At 38.1% G+C, this 25,672-nt stretch overlaps 2 protein-coding genes across 12 annotated transcripts in view; one reads left to right on the plus strand and one right to left on the minus strand.

Moving 5' to 3' along the window:
- Positions 1 to 11,728, minus strand: part of BBIP1 (BBSome interacting protein 1) — a 20,176-nt gene extending 8,448 nt beyond the window's left edge. Inside the window, exons 1-4 of one of the 10 annotated variants that reach the window (XR_006791376.3) lie at positions 11,524 to 11,727; positions 10,481 to 10,577; positions 2,039 to 2,116; positions 1,158 to 1,327 (exon numbers count right to left, since the gene is read on the minus strand). Coding sequence is in view for 9 of the 10 variants with exons in the window: in XM_045878816.3 (XP_045734772.1) it covers positions 1,161 to 1,327; positions 2,039 to 2,084 (213 nt within the window). In the remaining variant the exon portion in view is untranslated. Of the gene's footprint in view, positions 1 to 957; positions 1,328 to 2,038; positions 2,117 to 10,480; positions 10,578 to 10,656; positions 11,086 to 11,150; positions 11,169 to 11,224; positions 11,364 to 11,479 lie in introns of those variants that run through there. The other 9 variants (XM_045878816.3, XM_064595271.1, XM_054508385.2 and 6 more) reach the window with 9 other exon arrangements.
- SHOC2 (SHOC2 leucine rich repeat scaffold protein) overlaps positions 11,239 to 25,672 on the plus strand; it is a 93,558-nt gene continuing 79,124 nt past the window's right edge. The window contains exon 1 of one of the 2 annotated variants that reach the window (XM_045878804.3): positions 11,239 to 11,377. The gene's annotated coding sequence lies outside the window, so the exon portion shown is untranslated. Of the gene's footprint in view, positions 11,378 to 11,966; positions 12,091 to 25,672 lie in introns of those variants that run through there. The other variant, XM_045878805.3, reaches the window with a different exon arrangement.

Here is a 25,672-nt window from a genome sequence, read left to right on the forward strand (position 1 = left end):
TGTTCTTTGCAAACTTTTAAAAGTACAGTAGTAAATTCTTTTAATATTATCTGTGGGAAATGCATACATACTTGTTTTTTGATCTTCTCTAAAGCTCAGTGATATTTTTAAAATATAATACGTTTCATCATTCTTAAGTTCTGTTACCAACTAATGTTTATGTTACAAAAAATTATTCTTCAGAGACTCAAAGTTTTTACATTTATCCAGTGTCTGAGAAGATAGTAGCTACCAATAAATAGTTCTGTTCTTATCAGTTTAATAATAGTTCTCTAAAGAATGATCACATTTCTAACCTCTTTTGCAGAGCCTAATTACTCAGCCAGGCCTCCAAGTCTATGCTAATTTAAATCATCTATTATTGATTGTAGCAACCAGCCAAGAATTATATTCAGATTAACAAACATATTCTTAGGAATATGCCCATTACAGGTTTAGGCAGTCTCTTAGAACTAAAACCCCAAATTTAATGTTCATATTTATCTCATGGGCTCTTTCAAGTCCGTATTTTTTTCTATTTTTAGGGTTTTAATTGTGTTTGATACCTGGATGATAAAGATAGCCCGGTAATTCTTTAGTCCTTAAAGTCAGTATCATTAAAAGCTCAGGGGACTACTTGGTAAGTGAAGGTTTCTTAAAGATCATATTTGTTTAAGAAATACAGTCTTGTCATTACTGGTAGGACCAGTTGGTCAGGCAAAATAGCCTTAAATATGAAACACAAAATTCATAAACAAGTTTTAAAATTAGATAATGTAAAAGCCCCAAAACGCTTTGTACGAGATTAGAATGTATCTTCAAGTTGTTTTTAATAAACATGTAAAGATTATCTGAATATAAAAGTTGCATTTAGTCACTTGTGCCTAAGAATGTTATCTGTGAGTCTTAACAGTAATAGGAATGGTGAAACAGTAATTTACAGTTCTAAAAACTTGGGTAAAAAAAAAACCAATAAAATTTGGGTTCAGTTTTTTAATTGCTCATGTTCAATATAAACCAGAGTGTCTAAATTCACAGGTTTCATTAGTCTTGGGTATTTTTATTTTATAAGCACTATCAGTTTTATTAACACACACCATCTTCAGTATACAGACGCAAGTTATTGTCTAGCTATTGTTAATAGTAATGCAGGGTATTCTGTAGAAGTGCAAAGTTACCATTCAGTGAGTTATTTGCTGTTGTTCCTTTTCTGCCATTTCTTGTTGGCGAATCGTATCCTGGGCTGCTTGCTGCATTTTCTCCAGTTTTTCCAGAGTCAGAGATTTTAAGGGCAAAAGTTTGGGTTTACACAGCACCATTGTGGTTATATCTTCCACTGACAACTGCCCTAAGTTTAAAAAGAAGGAATTTAGTGAGATGGCCCAGTTGTATGGTGGTTTGGATTTGCAGCTAGAATGAAGGTCTAAAAGAATCAATCCATTGTTAATGAAAACTCTTGTTTTCAGTTATTTCAAATATATCAACATTTAATTCTAGGGAGTTCATAAGGATGACATTTTGAACTTCCTAAGATTCTAAGCTACCTATGAGACACACAACATTTTGTATCAGATGTCTAGTCTGCAAAAAGATTTCGGAGAATACATAGTGCATATGAATACTTCCATAGTGAAAGTATGATATTAATAGTAATGAATATTCATTAACATGAATGTTTAACTTTAAACCATCAGCCTTTAACAATTGCTTGACTTAGGTTTCTTTCTCCCCACTTTCAGACCTTATTTAACATTAGTGAATTACAGTACTATTTTTTCACTGAAAATTTCATATTTTAATCTGCAAATTTGAGTATAACAGGATTTCTAGGTTTAAGAAACAGTGCTTCATTTGTCAGCTTTTTACTGGGGGAAAAAAGGATGAGTTCTTTATAATCTACTTCTAAAAGAAACATAGTAAAAGTGGACAGTAAATGTGGCATACAGGATACAAAATAGTTACAGATGTTTGGCTATTGAGCCTGCTATGTGCCATGCCTACTACTTTGTATTTTGGTCCCTATAATATTCTGTGACCTAAGTATTTGTGATTTAGATACCTTGTTTTGGAAGAACTTCCCGGAACACTGACTTCACTTCTGCCATATCTGAATTGTTGGATACAGCTAAGTTTTTTCCTTCAATGAGAAATCAGTTATTAATATTCAAGAATGAATTAACAAAGCATATTGCTTATTTCCATTGTAGTTTAAGAAGTAAAATCACAATTCCTATAGAAAACAAAATACCCTATCCTTGCATAATTTTCCCATTATCTTGTGGGTCTTTTCATTGAAACAAAGTTGAGAGAGTTCACGTAAGCATCTAGACCTTGTCAACATTCTTTAATCAGTGGAGGTGTCAATTTGGAAGGCTCCATGTTCTAAATTTTTTCCCCTTGTGAAAAATTAGGTAGGACTTCATTTTTTTTAGACATAGTTACCTAATAGATATCAGCTGAGGAAAACCAAAAGCATTTATGTGCGGCTATTTGGTTCAGTGATAGCATCTCCCTAAATGGTGGATGAGGTATAAAAAATTACCATCTGGGAAGTGTGGGGTAGGGCAGGTAGTTAGGAAAAAGGGGAGATAGTAGGTAAGTATTTTCTAACATTCCCACTTCTCAATAGCTAACAGCTGGTTTCTACTTTAATCCCTTTGCTGTAACGACAAAAAGCATCCTAAGGATTAGTTACTGGCTACACAGCTGACATTTGTAAGGAAGCAACACAAAGAGGTGAAACTGGCTCTTGAAGAACAGAAGTGAGAGGTTTGCTTTCAGTTTGCTACTTTCCTCTAATATAATACAGGGATACTATATGCTAAAGTGCCAGCAAATACCTTCATCTTGAGTATTTTGTTTAGATATCAGCATATATACCAACTGGCTAATGACATTTGTTTCCAGTGTTAACATTCCAGATTACTGCTGTGCTGTATATTCAAGGTGTTCTGGGCTGTAATTTGTAGCACAATCCTTTTCCAAACAGATGCTTCTCCAGACAGTCCCACCGGTTTTGTGATATTTCACCATAGTGATGCAACCTTACCATGTGCCTTTCACAACATCACCACAGAAGAAAGATTTATTATTATAAAGTGGTGATGCTGGCATGGCGCCTGTCTTTACCGCCCACTGCAAATTAGTTATAATCAAGTGAAGGTGCTTCTGGTCTCAGTTATTCCCACTCTACACACTTTGACATTTGTAATAAAATCTTCCTACTCTATCCACCAAGCTTCTTGTTCAAATTCCTATTCTGGAACATCTAAAGTTCCTGAGGAACCTCTATCCATTTTCCAGAACTTTGTCATTAAAATTTACCCCTACGCTGATCTTTTCGGGAGTGAAAATGAAATAGGGAATGGACCAGGAATGAAGCAACTCTTAACTGAATCTAAGTGCAATATGCAGCTTCCTTACAACACACAATTTCTTCTGCCACATTCTTTTCTTGTTACTTAGGCCTGCCAGTGGTACCTAGTAATCATTTCCCTTTTTTCCCCTCCAGATTATGTTGAAGGCTAATAGCATTGCAAATCCCTCATTAGTCTGAATATAGCTATAATAAAAAAGTCTCTCCATCAAAATAACACAATGAAAATATTTAGTAGGCCCTTATTTGGTGCACGTCTGACATGATACGCTGCCAAAAGGGAGGATAGATACTACAGATGTTGATAAATGTGAAGGAAATAACATTTAGTAGCTAAGAGTTTTTGTATCACCAAATTTCTTATCAGCAAGAGTGGATGAATACTTAATGTTTTATAGAATAGCAACTGCAGCTACTCAAAACTCAGCCACTATCCTTTGCTCTCTCTCCTGTATTTCTTTCACAGCCAAAATCTGGCTCCAGGAAAACAATGAAACTTGGTGCTCTACCAAACCTTAGTTCTCTGTTTCACTAAGCTGCCATTGTTACTGTAAAGGGTGTGGGGCCAAAGGCCTGGTAGGGAGTGGGTTGGGTCTGGTGTGGGGAAGATCAGAGCCGGCAGTCACTTGCCTGGGTGGAGTGTCTGCTTTACTAGGGTTGGTTATTGTTCCTAGGCTACCCGCCCCCCCCTCCCCGGGCATTGGCAGGAGAGAAACAGGAAGGGAAGGGCTAAAATAAGCAAGGTGGTGGTTGGATGGCCCTCATTGGCAAGGCTACATTGTCTTGATAATCAACTGCCCAGGGAGTCCACAGAAGTAAGGAGCATTTCTTTCCTTTACCTGGTGGCCTGCTAATAGCCAAACCTGGGTGTTTTGTCTGGTGTAATGTGCCCTAAGGAGTTGTGGTTGCTTCTAAGGGTACTTTCTTATTATGATAGGTAAGATATATGCAACATTAGGGACATATGGGTCAAAGAATAAACATACCAACCATGACTGAAATTCGTGTATCTTACAAGTGCCTTGTCATTCAGTTCAATAAATGTTTGTGTCTGGGAGCCTGGCTGGCTCAGAAGAGCATGCAACTCCTGATCTCAGTGTTATGAGTTTGAGTCCATTGGGTGTAGATTACTTAAAAATAAAATCTTAAAAATATGTGTCTATCATGTGCAAAGCACTGTTCATTAGTGAACAAAACAGATAAAACCCAAAACCTTTTGAAGCTTAACACTCTAGAGTAAGAGGAGAGAAATAATAGAATTTTGTAAGGCAGTAAGTCTATAGAATATAAAATAGTTTAAAGGAATTTAGGAGTGCTGAGGGGGTATTGTAGTTTAAGGAGGAAAATAATCATGGACTCATTAAAAAGGTGAAAATCACTGTGACGTCATTTTGGTGTGCATGTTATATTTTCTGAATTTGCAAAAAAGTCAAAAGCCTGATAGTATCCAGCGTTAGAGAAGGTATAGGGAAATGGGCATTTTCTGTTGGTGGGCGGGGTTTTTTGGTACAAATTTTTTAGAGGGATATTTTGTAGTATCCATTAATAATAATTTTGTATTATCTACTAATGCAAAATATGCATTTTCTTTGACCCAAATGTTCTACTCCTAGTAATAAGCCCCAAAGAAAACAATGCACCAGTATACAAAGAACTAAGAATAAGAATGCTCATTAAAGCATTGCTTTGAAAAGTAAAATGTTCAGCAGTATATCAAAGGTTAAATAAATTACGGAATAGCCATACAATAGACTACTATGTCAGATTTTAAAATGTTACATTTATCAAGGTATATTTTAAGAGAAAACATACTCAATTGCAGAAGTAAAATTCTTACACTACTAGAACCCAGACTTTTAATGCTTAGAGAATACAATGTCAATCATTTTTCAAGGCTCTTCGTCCGGGTAATTGGAAAATAATCTGCTTCCTCTTTCCCCATAGTTTCTTTAGTTTGTAATCTGTCTCAGAGATAATGGTTTTGATAGATAGTACATTTCAAAGTCATGACGAAGTAAGCAAAACTGTCAGAGCCACTGAGCTGGATGCCTAAAATTAATGCAGAAGAACTTGGAGGGAAACCAAATCTTTGTCATGAAAGATTTACTAAGCTGTAGGAGTGGGAGCTGAGAGACACTTTAGGAAGGATTACTACTTTAAATCAATCATACCCATATTCATAACATAAATTAATCTTACAACTTGGACAAGTTAAAAATTTCTGGGGTGATTTAGTTTGATACCTGATTTAATTATGTGTGGGACTGCACAAGAACACTAAAGTGTACTTCTGAACCCTGAGAATATATGTCAGTGGTCCTCAGATTTTATGCTTACATAACACCCACAGAGACTTTTAAAAACTAGATAGAAAAACTAAGTACCCCTTTAAACATTTCTAAATTGACATATGAATTTATCTTTAAGTTCAAGTAATTATAATTTCCAGCATATTTAAAAATACTGTTACATCAGTCTTTTAAAAACCTATCCAATATAATATGAATATAGAAATTTGACAGCTATTATCATCCATTAATAAAAAGAATGAAGAACTCTTTAAGTCAGAAATTTTATATCTTTTTCTCCTTAGACCTCTATTACCATTCCACTTAACTTTATTGTAATGTAATATATTTTCATGCTTACACATATTTTAATGGTTGATTTTCCTACCATATTTCTCTACAAAAATGTTTATAAATTTATTTACTATTTATTTATTTTTTAAAAGTGGGCTCCACACCCACTGTGGAGCCAACATGGGGCCTGAACTCATGACCCTGAGATCAAGACCTGAGCTGAGATCAGGAGTCAGACACTCAACTGACTGAGCCACCCAGGCACCCCAAGAATGTTTATGAATTTAAATGAAAACCAAAAATATTCTGGATTGAGTTATTACAATTATTAGTAAAAAATGAATCAAAACAATTTATATACACATTGATAAAATAATTACTGAAGACGAAAAATGAAGTTAGTGGCTATATATCTGTTAATAAGGACAGAGTTTTAAAAGTAAATACTGGACAGTAAAGACTGGAGTAGAAAGGATGTTCTTTTCAGGACAAGGGCATTAATTCTTTCAGAATGGAAAATAAACATTAATATAAGAGGAATTTGGGATCATATGTTGCTTTCCAAACACATTTTTTCTTTCAACAAACATACCAAATGTCTCTAAGTGCCAGCCACAACTAAATGAAGGAGATACAGTGGATAAGAACCGGTTCTCTTTGGGGAACTTGGGGGAGGTGGGTAGGGGAGGGAGAGACACACGTAAATAAATAATTATAAGTGAATACAACCTACTTTAATAAAAGCATGTGTACTGTGCCTTAAGAAACCAAAACCACAAGTAACTTGGTTGGTTTAGGATAGGTGACAGTGGCTAGTCTTTGAAGAACTACTAAATGTGATAGATAGTCCCACAAGGATGAATGGGGGTTTACTATGCAGAGAAGTAGCTGTGTAGCAAGGGGACAGTGTTCTAGACAAAGTGAACAATATGCTCAGAGTCATTAAAAGAAAAATATCTAGGCAAATGGCTAGAGAGTACAGGGTACATACAATATATGTATGGTGGTGGGACTGATAAGGTGGAGGCCAGTTCATACTCAGCCTCAAATGCCATGCCTCAGAGTTTGGGCTTTATATCCTATAGACAGAAGGGAGCTAACTGGATGGCTCTGAGTGGGTATATGACATGTGATTAGGTTTTTGGAAACACATTCTAGACAAAAAGGAAAAACAGGAGATACTAGAGGCAAGGAGATCAGTAAGGAAGCTATAATTATTTAGGTAAGATGATGAGAGTATGAGCAAAAGCAGTGATAACAAGCATCAAGAGGAGAAGATACAAAAGGTACTCAAGGATATAAGAAGTTGAGATTCAAATATCCTCCATTATTCCCCCTCATTCCCCACAACCTCTGGGTGATAAAGAAATGATCAAGGATGACTGAGATTTCAAGCTAACATTTTTGAGTGGCTAATGCAGAGAGGGAGAAGCAGGCTTCCCACTGAGCAGGGAGCCCGATGCGGGGCTCGATCCCAGGGCCCCGGGATCATGACCTGAACCGAAGGTAGATGCTTAACCCACTGAGCCACCCAGGTGCCCCAGGAGAAGAATCTTAAGCAGACTCCTCCATGAGTGTGGAGACTGATGTAGGGGCTCAATCTCACAACTCCAGCTGAACCTAGAGTCAGATGCTTAACTAACTGTGCCACCCAGGCACCCTTCTTAAATATATTTTTAAAAAAATATGATAAAGCAAATCTATTTCACAATATAAGTCAAGGCTGAGAAAATGTGGACAAATTTTTAAGCTGGTGGTAAAGAGTAAAAACCTTTAAAATTATAACTGAGGGAATGGAAGCTTACTGTACATTAGAATCTATCCTGAATTTTTGATGGAGATGACAAGTGGCTGTTGCCTAACCTAGAAAAATAAATGCACCTGAAATATGGCAAAAAACATTTCTAAAGTATTTTCAGATTCTAGTCTTAGTATCAATCCTGTTTTCACATAAGAAACACAGGTCATAAACTGGTGGCCCTTGGTCCTATCCAGTTAAATGTTTTGCTGGCTTGCTAAATGTTTAAAAAATATTTGAACCAATGTTTTAAAATTAGAAGTCTTCATATAAAGTCCAAATTTCAGGTCCTCTTGACAAAACTAGCAACACTGGGCCCATATTCCTGCATGGCAAAATTCGGCTACAGCTGGGAAGTAATGTCCCATTTAGATGAACATGGGGAGTTCTCTAGTCCCCTCTACTGCCTATTGTTCTCTTTCCCTTATCATCCCCATTGCTACAGGCACTTGACTTCACAACTTCAGTAGAATACAGAACCACTATAACACATTATATGCCAAATGCCCTATTTTATCATTAATAGGTATTAAGAAACAAAAATACAATCTTTGAGAACTGAGGGAGGCACAGAAGCAATCTGTTTATGTAAAGGACAGTAGAGGATATTTTTTGGTGACTATTTACGAATTTAGATCCTTTTAAGTAAATTCAGTCTGCCTATTACAGGTTGTGGATGGGGGTGGCAGGAATGGTAGGAAAAATATGAACTATTTTGTTTTATTCAAGACTTTTGATAGATGAATTTTCAAACACATATTACATTTCTGAATGTAAACTAACATGAAAAGGTGAAAGAGGGGGTCCCAAAAGAAAGTGTTTTTCAGCAGACATAAAGTAGTAATGTTCATTCTCACTCACGTGGCTGCCCACATGCTAGCAGAGCTTAATCTGGACTGATAATATTCATCTGGAGATGCCAAATAACATCATATGTCATGTGGTTGGAAACTATAGTAGTTCTATTCTGTTTTGCTATCTGGCATCTGCTAGTAGAAAAATGTTGCAACATGTTCAATTTGGCTAATTAATTTAGACTCATGTGAGTAAAATGTGCGGTGTCTAGCTTCTGAACTGTGCCTAGGCCTAAGAACAGCGACTGTTCTTGGATGAATCTGGATGATGCCACTGGTTCTGGTATACTTCACCAGCAGACACTACTATTAAGTTAATAGAAAATGACACATCCTACTCACACAAAATACCAGATGGCCAGCAGTTGCCTTGGTATCTGCTTTGATAACATCAAGATTCATCTGTCTTTGAATTGCAGGGCCCACACATCTTTCATCAACAGTCCTCAGGGTGCCAGGACTTGACACTCATGAAACTGTGCTGACATCACTACACTGCTGCAGATTGCATCACATCAGCTCCAAGTGTTGGTGAAGCAGCAGCCACACTTCACTACAGGGAGACAGTCCAGGACACTAGCACTTGCTCTCCACAGACAGGAGGATTAAATGCTAACTCTTCTTTGTAGGATACCAAGGGTGTGTGTGCAGAGAAGTGGGATGGATTTAACTAGCAACTCAGGACAATGGTAGATATAGTTATATTTGCGAAGGCTTAATCATTATTGGTGAAGTATGAATACTGTGAAGTATTCTTGCAAAATACTTTACATGGAATTTAATTAAGCCTCTACATCAACTTCTGACTTATAAGAAATAAGAAAAAAGGGAACATTCAAGAACACCTCTGGCCTGAACTCTTTAAAATGACAATGTCACAGGGGGAAAAAAAACGATAGGGAAATTGTTCTAGATTAAGGCTAAAGAGTTTTAACACCCAAATACAATACATAAACATTGACCGGATCCTGAATTTTGTTGGAGGAGCAGGGGAAAAGGTATAAAAGATATTCTTGGGTCAAAAGAGAGAATATACATACAGAGTAGATTTTAAACATCACAGAATTATTAATTTCCTTAGTTGTCATAATGATACTTTGTTTTTCAGGAGAACTTTATAATTCTTAGGGAATACGTTTTGGAAATTTTAGAGGTGTCTGCTTAACAACAAGTGTCTAACCTATTTCCAAATAGTTTAATGACAATGAAAAAAGCATGAGAAAGGATGAAATAAATATGGCAAAATGTTAACTGTTGGATCTACGTGAAGGGTATATGAATGTTTATTATAGTCTTTCGACATTTTATATGTATGATTTTTTTTTTTTAATTGAGGGAAGAAATCATGTTGGAAAGACTTGAGAGGGGCAATCTAATAAGAGGTTGAGTAACAAGAACTACACTGAATTTAATCAACTGAACTACACTGCATTTAATCAACTGAATCAAGCTGGCAATGTCTTAGGCACCTGGGAAACACCAAATATATTCAATCTTTTAGTAAGTATTTACCAAAATCATATGTGCAGGATAACATGATAGGGAGATGAAGACAAACCATTCTATTAAGATGTAAACATAGCAGTAAAGCTAAGAACTTAAGCAGCTGTTCTATAAAATAGTGGTTGTCATAAAAGAAGTACAAAAAGTGCTAGGTAAGCACAGAGTAAATTACTTCCTGTTGCAGAGAATCTGGAAATACATCTGCAAGGATAACTAGGACATGGAAACAGAGTCACAAAAGGTTAGTGCTTCAGTGATTAATCTTGGAAGAAACAAGAATAGTTCATTTTGGCTCAAGCATGAGTAGTATGGAAACAGAAAGAAATTAAGTAAAGAAGGTAGGTTTGCACCTTTGTTGACTGGCTGGGTAAATACAATTTCAGTTTACCTGAAAGTTCTCCTGGTCTTTTTCCCGGCAACGTTAGGCATCCAACCCAGTATTACCAAGATGACTCACAGTTCTTGACTCAAGCCTACAGAAGAAACTACATGAGATAATATGAGAACTCTTGAAAAAAAAAACCATATAAAAGTATTACGGTATTTTTAAGAATATTCACAAACATTAAGTTGTTTAATAAAATGTAGGCGTGGAGGATAAGGACGGTATAGCTTCACCCAGAAATGCAGTCATTGCTTTTAAGCCCCCAAAGGAGGAGAAACAAAAGAAGAACATTCCTAATGTTAAGACCGGAGGCGGGAAAATAAGACTCAGAGGTGTTGCCGAGACGGTGGCGGACCACCTTCCTCCTTTCTAGGTGGTAACGGAAAACGATTTCCACAAGCTCCAGAATTCTCCGTCCTCCAGAGATCGGGGTGAAAGCACTTAATAGGAACTTAAGGGGCGCGGTCAGGAGCTCCATGTTGCGGGAGTGAGGAGCTCCGCCCTGCGGCGCGCGCCTAAGCCCCCTTCGGACCCGGCCGGCTGCAGCTGGGCGCGAGGGGCCGATGGAGCGGCCTCGCCCCACAGGGAACCTCAGAAGGGCGGGGGTAGGGCGGGCAGGCCAGCCCGGAAAGAAAACCTTCTTCCAGCGGAAGCGGCTGCGAGCCCCGCTCACCTCCTCGGCTCTCCGTCTCCCGCGGGCCGTCTAGCTGGGGGCTGCCTCACGGGACAGGACGGACGGACCCTCACCTCACTTTGCGACTCCAGCTGGAATGGGCATTCCCTGGGGTGCCGGGGGCTCTGGCTATTCCCACCCTTCCGCCATGACCCCATTCAGAAGTGCCAAATGCAACTTCCGGGCAGGACAGGGATTTTCGGAACCCTAACCTCTTGTCCACCTAGGTAAGTGACCAGACGTCCCAGCAAAATAAGGGCCAGGAAACCTGCTTCTTCCTCTCCCCCATCCTGGGCAGGTAGTTCTGAATATGAATTAAGTTGTCTAACCTGGGATGTCTGGTCACCTTTGGTCCTTTTTCGGGCCTACTTACAGATTTATCTTCCCAGACGGCTCGACTGTTGCCCAGGGCAACGGTGAGATTTGGGCGAAGGGAAAACTACGTCACACTGGAGACGGGAGGCCAGGAAATTCCCTGCCATTATCAGTTATGGCTGCCTTAGCTTCAACAGTAACTTCCGATTGCTAGTTTGTCACTCTACCCTGCTGGAGGCTTACTCTGTGGCTCCGCTTGCCAGCGGCACCCAGTGGGCAGGAGAAAGGGCGTAGAGCAGCTGAGGAAAGGAAAAGGGCGGAGCGAGGGAAGCTGGCGCCAATGTCTCACTCTGATTGGACAGCGTCGTTGGCGCCAGTGCCTCACTCTGATTGGGCAGCGTCGGTATGCTTGGCTCCGCCTGTTTTTCTTCCCCAGCGAGTGACGGGCCTGCGCCGGAGGGGTGGGGCGGGGCGGTAGGAGCCAGAGTGTGTGGAGGGGCGGGCGGGGCGGGGCGGGGCGAGTGGGGGAGGGGCGGGCGGGGGGCGGCGGTTGGGCAGCGTCGCTTCTAAGGAGGAGGAGGAAGGAGGGCGAGCGAGGAGGATGGCGGAGTTGGGGCTCCTGACGGTAACCCGGGGCCGCTGAGGCGGGAGGGTGGTTGTTAGTCGGTTCTTCCTGCCTTCCTTCCTACCCGTCGGGCGGTCCCGCTGGCTGTCGATAGGGGGAGGCCCCGCGCGCCCTGGGGGGCTAGAGCCGGCGGGGCCGGGGCGAGGCCCGAGGGGCTGGGGCCCTGGGAGGCGCCGCCGCCGCCGCCGCTTTCCTGGGTGCTGTCGCAGGGAGGGCTGGGCCCTCGGAGCCGGCTCTCGTGCGGGTCCCGCAGCCGGGCGCCGAGAGTGAGCCGGCCGGCTCTGACAGCGGCCGGGGCCGGGCCTGCGGTGGCGGCGGGCGGGCGGCCGGGGCAGCGCCCGGGCGAGGGCGCGGGCCGGGGGCGCCGGGCGGACGGCCCTGCTCGGCTCTGCCCCCGGGGGCACCTGGCTCAGGCTGCGGCGCGCCCCGTGGGCGTCCGGGAGGCGTGTAAATCGGCGGGGGCCTTGGCGCAGTGCTAGTGGTGGCGGGGTGGGGTATTTCCTCGCCCGTTCCCCAAAGCCCACCACTCTCTCCCCTTCTTCTGTCCTTTCGGTGAAGAGTGGCGAGTTGGCTTTGGGTATGTTGCCTGGTGAGGCGAGTTGTAGGCATCCAAGACCGCCCTGTTGGACTTGCTTGGTGGCAGCTTCTTTCCGCGGTAGCTTTTAGGAATAGAGGAAAAGTACTCTATCTCCTCCCCTCCTCCCCTCCTCTTCTGCGCCGCCCCCCCCCCCCCCCAGGTCTTAACGCTGGAGGCTTCAGGACCAAACGATTTTCCCCCAGCCCCTCAGTATCCATTGTTTTGTACCATCCCCCTCCCCCGCCCCAAGCCTAGGTAGAAGCAGCATGACTTCAAACCCTTAAGTGCCCCCTCCCCCCCGTTTTTAGATCAGCAGAGGTTTTGTGTTATTATGCTAGTACGGATTTACAAACAGGTGGAATGAATACCGATTCGGGAGTTGGAAAAAAGATGCTTTTTTTGTGTGTTTTTAAGCTTTCAGTCCTTACAGTTGGTGATTTGATTTTGTCTGTAGCTTTGTATCTTAATGGGGGTGATGAGAATAAAAGAGGAAGCAATGTTTTGCAACCTACCCAAAGAAATGTTTTTTAAGTCTCTGGGGATGCTGAAGCAAAATTGGGTTGTAGATGTGTAACTGTATAGTATTTGCTTCCATCATAACTACCAACAGTCTGTAGCTTTCACCTGTGCAATTTTTTTTACACTTCATGAATGTCAGCTTCTAGTATCTACTGAGAGGGATTACTGTATCTAAACTTATTTTTTGTTCTTCAGAATCCTAGGGTATACTTGTGTAACCAAGTATTTTTGTATTTAAATGTAGCATTAACACTGAAAAATTACCTTATTTTAAAGACCTCGGTTTATTAGTGTACTAATTTCTACCCTGGCCCTTCCTTCCATGCCATACCTCTTATAACTGTTAATATGTATTTGAAGAAACTTAGCTGTTGGGTACAATTTGTAACATTCATACATGTATAGTTTGAATTTATCAAGTGTTGAAGACCTTCTATGTGACAGTGACAAGTATTTTTAGAAATTCTATATATATATATAAAACACCATTCTCTACCTATGGAATTTAGATTGAATATGATAAATCTTTTTAAATACTTATTTGGACATAAGGTACACTGAAGCTTTTATTTAATTATGAATATACATTTGAAAAATCTTAGATAAGTAAAGGCTTTAAGGTTTGTAACTTTCAAATGGCTTAAATATAAAGCTAACGTAAAACTATATCCTTGAAATGCCAGTTTTGAGGGGTGGACTTAGCCTATCTGTAAGATTACTACTTTTTCTTAGGGTGTTTGTTTAGTTTTTGAAGAAACAACTACATTTACTCTCAGGTTGGCATTTGCTTATTGATCTCTCATTGTTAATACAGTTTTCAAGTGTTTTGTTAAAAGTTGTTACGGATAAAAGAGTGATATTAAGAGATCTATTAATAGCTTGCAGCTAGATTTTTAAAAAGTTTTTAAACTACCATATTCAGAAAGTTGATCAGAGCTATGTTTTGATAATTGTAGCCAGACTTGTAAAAAAAACAACTTGTGATTTACAAACCAGTTAGAAGTTTGAAACAAAAGGAACACCAAAATGATAAATTCTAGTGTTATATTGCTGGAATTGTGCTTTTTAAGTATTACTATTTCTTCAGTGACTTGGGACAGGCCTTGTCCCATGTTCAGTGAGACATAAACTAGAATTCTATGTGGAATACTCCCAAAGATGCCTTCTGAATAAGCTGCTGGGGGGGGTGTATGTGTATTTTTTATTTATTTATTTTTTAAAAATAATTTCTACACCCATCATGGGGCTTGAACTCACAACCCCAAGATCAAGAGTTGCATGCTCTTCTGACTGAGCCAGCTGGGCGCCCCTCTGCTGGTATATTTTTTGACTTGCCTTACCCATGTGGGGGAAAGGTAAATAATACTGAATTTCTTTGTTATCCAGGCAGTCCTATTTGTTTTGAAATGCTGGATTATCAATATCTGTTGTGTGTAATTTAATATTTCTGTAAGACTTGTGTTCTTTAAACAATTTAATTTTTAGATTTTTTCTAGTAAGATATTTAAATATAAAAATAAACTTGTGTTTTTGATTAAAAATAAACCTTAATTTGTTTGTGCAGATATAAGGATGAGTATTTTTTGGAGGTTGAAAGAATATATCTTTAGAATTCAGTTTACTATATTATGTATCATTTACGTATCATTCATGTATGAAAACAAAATCTATGCTTATAATCAAAAAACCAAACAAGAGCAGCACCCCTCCCCCCCCAACAAAACACAGTAAAACCAAACAGAATGACCTGTAAATCCTTCAGTGAGTTCTGAGGTTTATGTTTTGACCTTGGTGGAAGTGTTCTTGAATTAGTTTATAAAATATCAGTTCAGGGAGGAGAGGAAATTTAGATATAGAATAAACACTTTCCTAATAAGACTAGTAGGGAATTGGTAAATATTTTGTTGTGCATAAATTAGATAGAAATTAGCTGTAATTTAGCAGCAGAGTGATATATTAAGTACTTTCACGTGGTACGTGAGAAATGAGTACTGCAGATATTAAATCGGTTGCTTTTTTGCTTATTGTTAGACTTATACTTCATGCATTTTATATTATGTATTGGCATATTATAATTTAAGGCTAAATCTTGCATAGGCTGAATTATAAAAAAGTTGCTATCCCTGTGTTCTGAATTTTGTTTTGTCTGCTAGTTATACCACATCAAATTTAGGCCATATAAATCTTTCTGAAAATATTTTCTCTCTGACAATATACTAGTTAAAATTTTGCATTTTCCTAGCTCTGTTTACACTGACTTTTAAAATCTGAAAAATTTTTAAGTCACAAGGTGACCTATGGAATGCTTGAACTTTATATAGAGTGTTCTGAAATGTAATTGCAGTCAGTGAAGGTTGAAAGAAACAAGGATAAGTTGGAAAAACTGATTTATGTTCTAAAATACGTAATTGCATTATTTTTTAGGTAAACTAATGCTCATTCCTTGGTACTTTCCCCTGGTTCCCATCTTTTTAGTACAGCATCTTTAATTCTGCAAATCAAAATTGTAATACATAAAAAGAATATTCTAATTACAAGGGGCTCTTTAGCTTTTGAGATGTTGGTAACATATGTGCTTTCTGAGAAAGTATGAAATTCCCATTATCAAGATTTAAAAGAACTAATTAGATTTCACACTATATATCTCATTCCAACTTCTCTGAAGATCAGAACTGATTGCAAAAAGTGGTGCATGTTGTAAAAGGTAAGGGTTCTTTTATCAGAAAGAATGAACATACTGCTTGAAGCTAAAACATTAAAGGAGACCTTAAAAGTGGGTAAAATTGGTCCCTATGTGAAATGAACCTGAAAGACTTTGATGAAGTATTTTGGCTTGTCTATCTTCTAATGTTTATAGCACTGTGAACACTTAAAATTTAAGCACTTTATTTGCCCTCAAATACTATTTGTAAATTCTACAATTTTAATTAAGTAATTTCACAGTTGATAAAGAGAAATCTTTTTTCTTTTGGTTTTTCTAATGTCTTGGAGGTAAAGTAGAAATTACTTGTTCTGACAATGATGAGATTAACTCTAAATTCTAGATATCAGTTAAATTTGCACTTTCTCAGTTTCCAGTTTTGTGTTGTACAAAACTCCTTCCTGCTTTCAAGACTGTCACAGTTTTGTAAATAGTTAAGTTAACTTTAAAATTTTGTTCTGTAAATATTTCTTACTATAATTTCACAATGTCATTGACCTTCTACTAAGTGCCATGTATGTCCCAGACTGAGGATACATAGATAAATGTTTTCTGCTTTCAGAAAGTTCAGTTTGTTGCCTGAACTGTACAAGTCAGTAGTAAATTATTTTACAGTGTGACAAGTGCTTTGATAGCAGTATATGCTGGAGAACTCAGATGAGTTAAAACATAGATTGCATGTATAACCAGCAGTGCTTGCTGGAGGATAGGACTTGAACTAACTCTTGAGGGATAAGTAGGAAAGAGTGGACAGAAAAAGCATAGAAGTTAGAGATGTTAAGGTCCATTTGGAGAATTGCAGGTGAATAGCAATTTGGATTCTGTGTATGATTTAGTATTTTTTTTTTTTTTAAGATTTTATTTATTTATTTGACAGAGACACAGCGAGAGCAGGAACACAAGCAGGGGGAGTGGCAGAGGGAGAAGCAGGCTCCCTGGGAGCCCGATATGGGGCTCGATCCCAGGACCCGGGGATCATGACCTGAGCCTAAGGCAGATGCTTAACGACTGAGCCACCCGAGCACCCCTATGATTTAGTATTTTAGTAGGCATTTATGAAAGCATATATTTTTAGAGATTGTTATTTCTTGTGGGTTTTTTTTTTTTAATTTGGGCCTTGAACTGTGGATCTGCATGAATGTTGGAGATCTTCAAATTATTATTTAAACCTTTTAACTAAGTATATTCTTCGTTAATATTTTAATTAAATATAAGAAGAACGTATCAGCCTGATGCGGAATCATCCCCAGGTTTAGACCTTGGATAATTATGTTTCAGAGACACATTGATATCTTTTTCTCAACATTTATGCATCATGGTAAGAGTAACATTTGTGAACCTCTTTAGAACTCAGTGGTAAGTGTTTACTGTACAAACATTTAAAATTCACTCTTCTCGGGGCACCTGGCTGGTTCATTTGGAAGAGACTGCCACTCTTGATCCTGGGGTCATGAATTCAGCCCCCTCCTTGGGTGTAGAGATGACTAAAAATAAATTAAAAAAAATAAAATTCACTCTTCTGAGAGCATTAAAAACCACCTCTTTTCATACTTATTTCAAAGTGCCGTTCTTTCCTTTGGGTGTAAGTCAGACTGTATCATCAGTTGTATCCTGGTAGAAGTCTCTGTGGCTTGTATGATATATAAGTTCTCTGAACTTGAATATTAAGTAATTTTCCATACAGTATGATTTGATGATACTCCTTTGAGGCTGTTTTTTTTTGCCATTCCAAACTCTGTTCCCTCAAAAGTGCCATGGTTTCTCTTTTAAAACATTTCTCATACTGCTTTTTGTCCGTTGTTACTTTTGATCCTTCCAGTTATTTTTGTTATAGAAACTTGAGAAATTCCTTTTTAAAATTTTCACTGTTTAGTAACTACATTATACATTAAAAAAAAGATTTATTTAATTATCTTGAGAGAGAGAGAGAGGGTGTGCAAGAGCCAGCAGGGGGAGGGGCAGAGGGAGAGAATCTTTCTGAGCAGACTCCCTACTGAGCGAGGAACCTGATGTAGCTTGATCCCACAGCCCGTGAGATTGGGACCTGAGATGAAACCAGGAGTCAGATGCTTAACTGACCGAGCCACCCAGGTGCCCCTACATTATAAATTATATATCACCTCATTTATCTCAAGGTTATTTATTAGGAAACTGAAACTTTCTGGTTTCATCTCCTTGGATAGATGCAAGTCCCTGCATTCTCACCTGGCTAACCCAATCACCCTTCTGGCCTCTCTGTCATATCCTTTGGGAGGCCTTCTTTGATCCTTAGAGTCCCCTGTTCTGAGGTTCTTTGGCACCTGCACTTATTCTCTTTTAACATTTTTGTAATGATGTTTTTAATGTCTGTCTTTTTGCTGGACTGTAAGTTTCATGATAGCATCAAGTATGTCTGTCTTCTTTGCTACCATTTCTCCAGTATATAATGTCTAAACTTTGTAGGCTCCTAATAAAAAGATTAATAAAATTAACAATCTTGAGCCCCAAAACAGACCACTAAAAAGGACAAAGAGATGTCCTAGTGCTTTTGGTCCTAAACGTATTTTCTGCTTTTAGACCCCCTCAGGCCTTAATTGAAGGCTTTTTTTCCCCCCTCATAATGTACAATTTAAAAAAGTTTAGTAACCAAATGTAAAAAGGACTGGGATATCTCCTAGAGGTCATAAGAGAGTTGAAAATGAGAGCAGGGGAAAAACACTTAAAAATCAGGTACAAAACTTTTTAAAAATGGCAGTTTAAGGCAACTTAATGTTGTGATAAACAATCTTTCAAGGCACCATTTGCTTTATATATAGTACAATATAACTAATGCTGATAGAAGATCATGAAGAAGAGATTAATTGCTGTTAGTAAATTTTGTTAAAGCTTACACAGGACCGTGTGTTGTATTTGGGAGGGGTTTTTATCTAAAATACAATTAAAAAATTACAATGTCAAGCTTTTGTTATTGGAAAGATTTGCTTAATGAGGTGAGACATAGTAGGCACCATAAGTATTGAGTAAAATTAAGTTGAAGCAAATAATTCTCTGCAAGTACTGAATCACTACAGTGTAAGTACTTCACAATTTGTAGAAGTAGATTTTATACCTACCATGTTTCTTTCCTTACTTAGCTATGTAATATGTAAAATTGAGTAACATGTTTTTCTTCATTAGTTTTGAATAAAAACATACCTGTTGAAATGATACGACAAAATGACATAAGTATTTCTGTAACTTTTATTCTGTTAAAAAGAGTAAGCTTTATTGTTTTTGGTATTTGTTGGTAACCTAGACTGGAAAAATTAGGTTGGGGGTTGTAATTACTTCTTTGTTAGGAACATGTGGAGTCTAACAGATTGGGTGACCTGAAAGAGATTATATTTAATTCCAATTTTGTTTATATATCTTTTGGGGTAAAGAATTCAAAATTTCACCTAAGGGCTTTAGTTCTTATTCAGATAAACTGCACTTTATCTTAGTATTGTAATCTATTGAATTCTATGATTCTGTAAGTATGGGTAGAAAAGCTGGTTATTTCTTGTTGCTAAAACAAATACTGGTTTATCTACCATGTGTTAATTAGCATTTTAAGCTCATAGAAATGGGATACTTACATACTAGGCAGCTTAAAATAGTAAGGTTTTATGATTTAATCTTGAAGACATTTATTTCTGTACTTTGGAAGTAGTGATTTGAAATTCTTAATACTAGAAATATGGCCTAGTTTCAGAACACCCACTAAGCAACTGTGGGAACTCAGCATGCTAAATGGCTTGTAGTGCTGCAGTATTTTTTAATTTTCCCCACCCCTGTTATATAATAGCTTATAGTAGTACACACAGAACATGAGTATTTGGGACAAGAACAAAGTGTATTGAAGTCTCCAAAACATGTGAGACTGTCAGGCTTTGTGTTGAGTACTAAGAAGCTAAAAAGGTGATCAAATATGATGATTACTGAGTAAATGACACACGTCAGGTGGTGATGTTTTCGGTTGCAAATAAGGCAAGAAAAGCAAGAATTGTTTTTGGGTTTGAGGAGAATGACTTAAAAAAAAGTCACTATTTTTGAGACAAAATTTTTAAAAGTTAATTAAAATTTCTATTTAAGAAGTTTGATAGCTCTGATTTAAGCATTTCCATGATGCTTGTGTACAGGACTTAAAAATTTCAGTGGAAATAATTCTAAACATTTCCCCCAGAATGTTGTGCAGTGGAAACATTACAGCATTATGTCAGCCTATGAGAACCAGATACTGAAACTGACTGGCTATTAACTATGAAGAATGAAATCTACTAGTTCATATTCATTGTTCAGGAAAGTATGGTTGTAAAGGCATTTGATAAAACATAGCTTTGCCATCTTATTTTGTTAAAGGGACTGAGTTGATCTGCATGAATTTTAAAAGCATGCAGATGGATATTAGAGTTAAATGTTTCAATTTAAAGATTTTTATGATACAGAAAAGGAAAGACTTAATAAATTTGCTTTAAAAGTCGGCTATGTGATTCTTGTTGAGTTAGCTCTATGAGTAGTGCCTTAATGCATAACTAGTTGTATACAAAAATAAAAAGAATTGAGGCGCCTGTGTGGCACAGTGGGTTAAGCAGCTGCCTTTGGCTTGGGTCATGATCCCAGGGTCCTGGGATCCAGCCCGGAATTGGGCTCCTTCCTCAGCGGGGAGCCTGCTTCTCCCCTGCCTGCCGCTCCCCCTGCTTGTGCTTGCTTGCTCACTCGCTCTGTCAAGTAAATAAAATCTTTAAAGAAAAATAATTTACCTAGCCTTTTCTCTACCGGAATTCAATTATACCTGACATTTCTGTGTGTGCATTTAATGATAATTGATAAAATAATAATGATCCTGTGGCAAGATCTTGAAGATTTTTGTTTCATCAAAGAAACTTGAAATTAATAAAATTGAAGTTTTGCTATATTTTATTATATTCAGATTCTTTAAAAATTGATAATCTACAAGTGGTAGATTCATGTGCTAAAAATAGTTTGTTAATTAGTTCATCTTTTTCCTGACTATATCATTATCCAGTTTTTATAACTAACAATGTGATAATATTTGCATTGCTTCTGAGAGTAAAATTAAGTATTGCCAAAAGTTTTTTTCTTTCTGGCATGATTTAAATATCCTATCACTTGCTACCTGCAAAATACTAAATGATTTACATCTTTGTGGTATAAGAATTTTTTATGTCGGGGCGCCTGGGTGGCTCAGTCATTGAGCGTCTGCCTTCGGCTCCGGTCATGATCCCGGGGTTCTGTGATTGAGCACTGCATCGGGCTCCCTGCTCCACGGGAAGCCTGCTTCTCCCTCTCCCGCTCCCCCTGCTTGTGTTCCCTCTCTCGCTGTGTCTCTCTCTGTCAAATAAGTGAAATCTTAAAAAAAAAAAAAAAAGAATTTTTTATGTCAAAATTTCTGTAAACTATGTGAGAACCATTTTGGGATTATAGTCACAAGATAGTACATACTAGTTGGGAACTGGTTGGATTTAATGTGTTAACCTAAAAAATAATGTTCTTTTATGTCTCTTCAAAAATGTAAGCAAGGGCTGCCTTTCAGTATTTTGAGTAGCTTCTGATGGGAGAAAGTCCTTATTAACTTTAAGTTGGGCCTGGCTGCTCACTGTATTTCTTTTTATCTTGTTTGGGGAGTATTTTTTTTTTTTAAAGATTTTATTTATTTGAGAGAGAATGAGATAGAGAGAGCATGAGAGAGGGGAGGGTCAGAGGGAGAAGCAGACTCCCTGCTGAGCAGGGAGCCGGATGTGGGACTCGATCCCGGGACTCCAGGATCATGACCTGAGCCGAAGGCAGTCGCTTAGCCAACTGAGCCACCCAGGCGCCCCGTTTGGGGAGTATTTTTATTTTGGGATATTTAAAAAAAAATACAGAGAAATGACATTATATCCCTAAAGCCCAAAATGCATTCTGTAAATCCTATTTTAACTGACAGGGTAAGTAGATAAAATAGTTGAGCATACGGTCTTCATCTAAATAGTCTCAAAAATGGACTGTATAAATGTGAGAAAGGATATTTGCTCTCTCTTTTTTTTTTAATATTTTATTTATTTGACAGAGAGAGCACAAGCAGGGGGAGCAGCAGGGGCAAAGGGAGAGGGAGAAGCAGGCTCCTCGCTGAGCAGGGAGCCTGATGCAGGGCTCGATTCCAGTACCCCGGGATCATGACCTGAGCTGAAGGCGGCCGCGTAACTGACTGAGCCACCCAGGCGCCCCTGCTCTATTTTTTTTTTAAAGTAGGCTCTACACCCAACATGGGGCTTGAACTCACGACCCTGAGATCGAGTCAAATGCTCTATCAATTGAGCCAACCAGGTGCAAATATGCTCTGTAATAATGGCAACTTGCCAAATGCTGATTCTTAAATTTAAGATACCTACCTTGAGACCACACATCCTCTAATCTTGCTATGTATAATACATTTATTTTTGTTTACATTTTTCTGACAGTTTCTGATAATTTATAGAGTGAGTAATGGAAAGGATTTATAATCAGATAATACCTAGTGAAGGAGTGTGAGTTTATACATATAAAAATGAAGCAGAGAAAGTTAATTTAATGTTTAGCTTTAAAATGCTGAAAATCATTTGTTTTTTAAATTGAAAATACTTTATAGAATACTGTAGTCATCTTAGTGCATATAAACTAAGATAGCAATTACATTTTCTCTTTTTCCTTTACACTGATAATTAGGTAATCAACTTTTTTCTTTATTGCCCATTTGCACATGGTAAATGAAAAGTAACCTATATTTGGAGAATACTTAAGTTGTGTGTGACATGTTTTGAGTTCCTTGGCAAAAAAGGCAGTTAAAGCAAACATTCACAGGTCAGTCTTTTTAGGAGAGTTGTTTGGGTGGCATAAGAGCTTTTAAGAGAATGTTTGGCCAAGGTATTTGATGTTTACTATTATCTCTTAGGTCCATTGAGACATTTAAATCCCTCCTACCCTACCCCTGGCTTTTATTTTGAGGCTTTGCTGTAGAATCTTGCAATTTTTATATATGGTGAGTTGAAGTGTTGTCCAGGAGAGCTGTAATCCCAATTATGGCTTATATTGTGGGTTGGGTAAACAGGAATTTGCAGTTCTTTGCTCAAAACTTTGCCCAAAACTTTGCCCAGAATCAAAATTTCATAATCTTAGGCTTTTCCATAAGAAGAAATGTAGATTTCTTTAAAAACTCTTACGTATTCACTACTATGTAAAATAAATTAGTCCTATCTCTCCCTGCCAGTCCAAACAATTCATCTTACCTCCTCACCAAAGCGGAAAAAAGTTAAATGAATGAATTTGAAGGTGCTATAATTCTATACTTTTGACATAATTCTTATTAGCATGGGTAGTATAGAGCATTTTATTTTTTCAGTTATTTCTTTACCCTCCATGAAAACTACCCTTATCTCAGGTTCATTCACGCTATTTAAGAATGTATTTTTTTCCATTTTTGTATGAATAATAACATTCCTTTGGCATGTTAATTTGGGGTGCTTTTTTGATCTTTGATCTTCCAGTTTTCAAGATTCCTTTTTAACTCTTTACAAAAAAATGGATATATGATTTGGAGGGGAGAATAGTTTATTTTTGTCCTTTAAACTTTTCAAAAATAAGGAGTGTTTCAGATACTTATAAACAAAGGAAAATACAATTGAAATCTTGTCATTTTTAGGTGTTTATATCAAAATCGGAGTGACTTAGAGTTAATTTTAAGTAGAATTTAGGGAAACTAAGCATGGGACGAGGGTTTTGTCTATTGTTCGACTGTCTTCATTCAACAAGTGCTTACTGAGCACTTACTGTGTACTTAATAAAAAGTTCGAAATACCTTTGAAGTTGTAGAGTAAAAATTGCTTTTTTGTGTAAGGTGCCTGCTGCCTAGTAGGGTAGATAAAACCAAGGGAATAGATACTTATAATTATTTCAGTAAATATAACTGCTATGTATACTAGGTATTGTTTCTAAGTACTAGAACGCTACTGTGAAAAAGGCAAAAGTGTCCCTATTTTCCCATTACTTTAAATGAGGGAGTCAAGATAGCTAACCTGGCGCTTATACAGTGTGATAAATATTCTGATGGGGCAGTTTTAAGTGGGAGCGAGCTTAGGAGGGTGTATTCAGAAAGGCTTTTGAGTGATCACAAAAGTCTTCCCAACCTCTAAGCTGAGATCTGAAGAATACATAAGAGTTAGCTCAGTGAAGAACTCAACCTATGTTTCTGACAGGAGGAAATAACTTACGTAGAGTCTTGGCAACAGGAGATAGCAGGACCTGATAGAGGATCTGAAAGAAGTTCATGTGACCTGAATGCAAGGTGGGAAGTACTGGAGTTGTAGCAGAAGTAAGTGGGGGGGACGCCTGGGTGGCTCCGTCGGTTGTCTGCCTTCAGCTCAGGTCATGAACCCAGTGTCCTGGGATCAAGTGCCGCATCAGGCTCCTTGCTCAGTGGGGAGCCTGCTTCTCCCTCTGCCTCTGCTGCTCCCCCAGCTTGTACCCACACTGTCAAATAAATAAAATCTTTAAAAAGAAAAAAAAAAAATAAGTGGGGGCCAGGTCTTGAAAGGCTTGGTAAGAATTGGATTTTATCCTGAGGGCTAGGTTTGTGGGGGACCACCCACCCTCTCCCAAGTGTTTTAAATTGGACAGTAACCTGATTAGATTTGAGTATTTGAAAGATTACTGTAATTACAGTAGTGATTAGGTTAGGAAAAGGATGGTGGGATTGATGTGGTGAGACCAGTTACAAAGCTGTTAGAGAATTTAGTATACCCTGGAGCAGGGTAGTGGCAGTGAGAATAAAGAAGAGTTGAAGAGTCAGGAGAACTTTTAGAAGGATGAATAGATAGGAGTTGGTGATTGTTAGAATACGAGAATTGGAGAGAGAAGAGTCAGGGTGACTGCAGGATTCTGGACCCGTTCCCACCCTTTTTAGTTGATTTCTCCTAAGATGTTATCTCTTTAAGGAACCTAATTTCTCCAACCTCCAAGACTGGTTTAAGTTCCTTCTCTTTGTGCTTCAGCAGCTCTTACCTCACTATGTTCTTGCCTTTTCCACTTGTTTATAAGCTTACAGGCAAGTACTGTGCCTTATTATTGCATACTTTGCACCTTGCACAGTGCATAACACTTAGTATGTATTAAATAAAATACCTGAATGAAAATATAGTTTTTTTGGGTATGGAGCCCAACATGGGGCTTGAACTTGGGACCCTGAGATCAAGACCTGAGCTGAGATCAAGAGTTGGACCCTTAACTGAGCCACTGAAAATACAGTGTTTATATTTACAGCTGGAGGAAAAAAGCTGTTTTTCTGAAGTGTCAGTATCCAGAAACTTAGTTTATAACTTCAATGTGAATCAGACCAGTCCATGCACTTTTGAGTATCTTTTGTAAAGATGTTATAATTCAGATCTGAAGTGCTGGATATATTCTTCGTGGGCTGTCATGAACTAATGCATATGGGCTTTGATTATTACGTTGACCTCCTCTTGTATTACACATTCAAGTTTTCTTTAAAAATAAATTTTTAATTCGCTTTATCCTTTGTCAGTTTAAAAGTCAACATAACCAAACTATCACTGTTAGAATTTTTTGTTTCAAATGAAAATAGCTTTTTTTCCTCCCTGATTATAAAAGGAATCAATACTTACTTTATACATTTAAAAAAATAATAGAGATAAAGTGACAAAACATCCTAATACTTACCAAGGATAAATATTGCTATCATTTGATGAGTGTTGTAGACTTTTCAGATTTTATATATATTTATGAATGCTATG

The sequence above is a fragment of the Mirounga angustirostris genome, unplaced genomic scaffold (assembly GCF_029215605.1).
Source record: "Mirounga angustirostris isolate CCGP_5_RB_7025 unplaced genomic scaffold, mMirAng1.0.hap1 SCAF_6, whole genome shotgun sequence".
NCBI lineage: Eukaryota > Metazoa > Chordata > Mammalia > Carnivora > Phocidae > Mirounga > Mirounga angustirostris.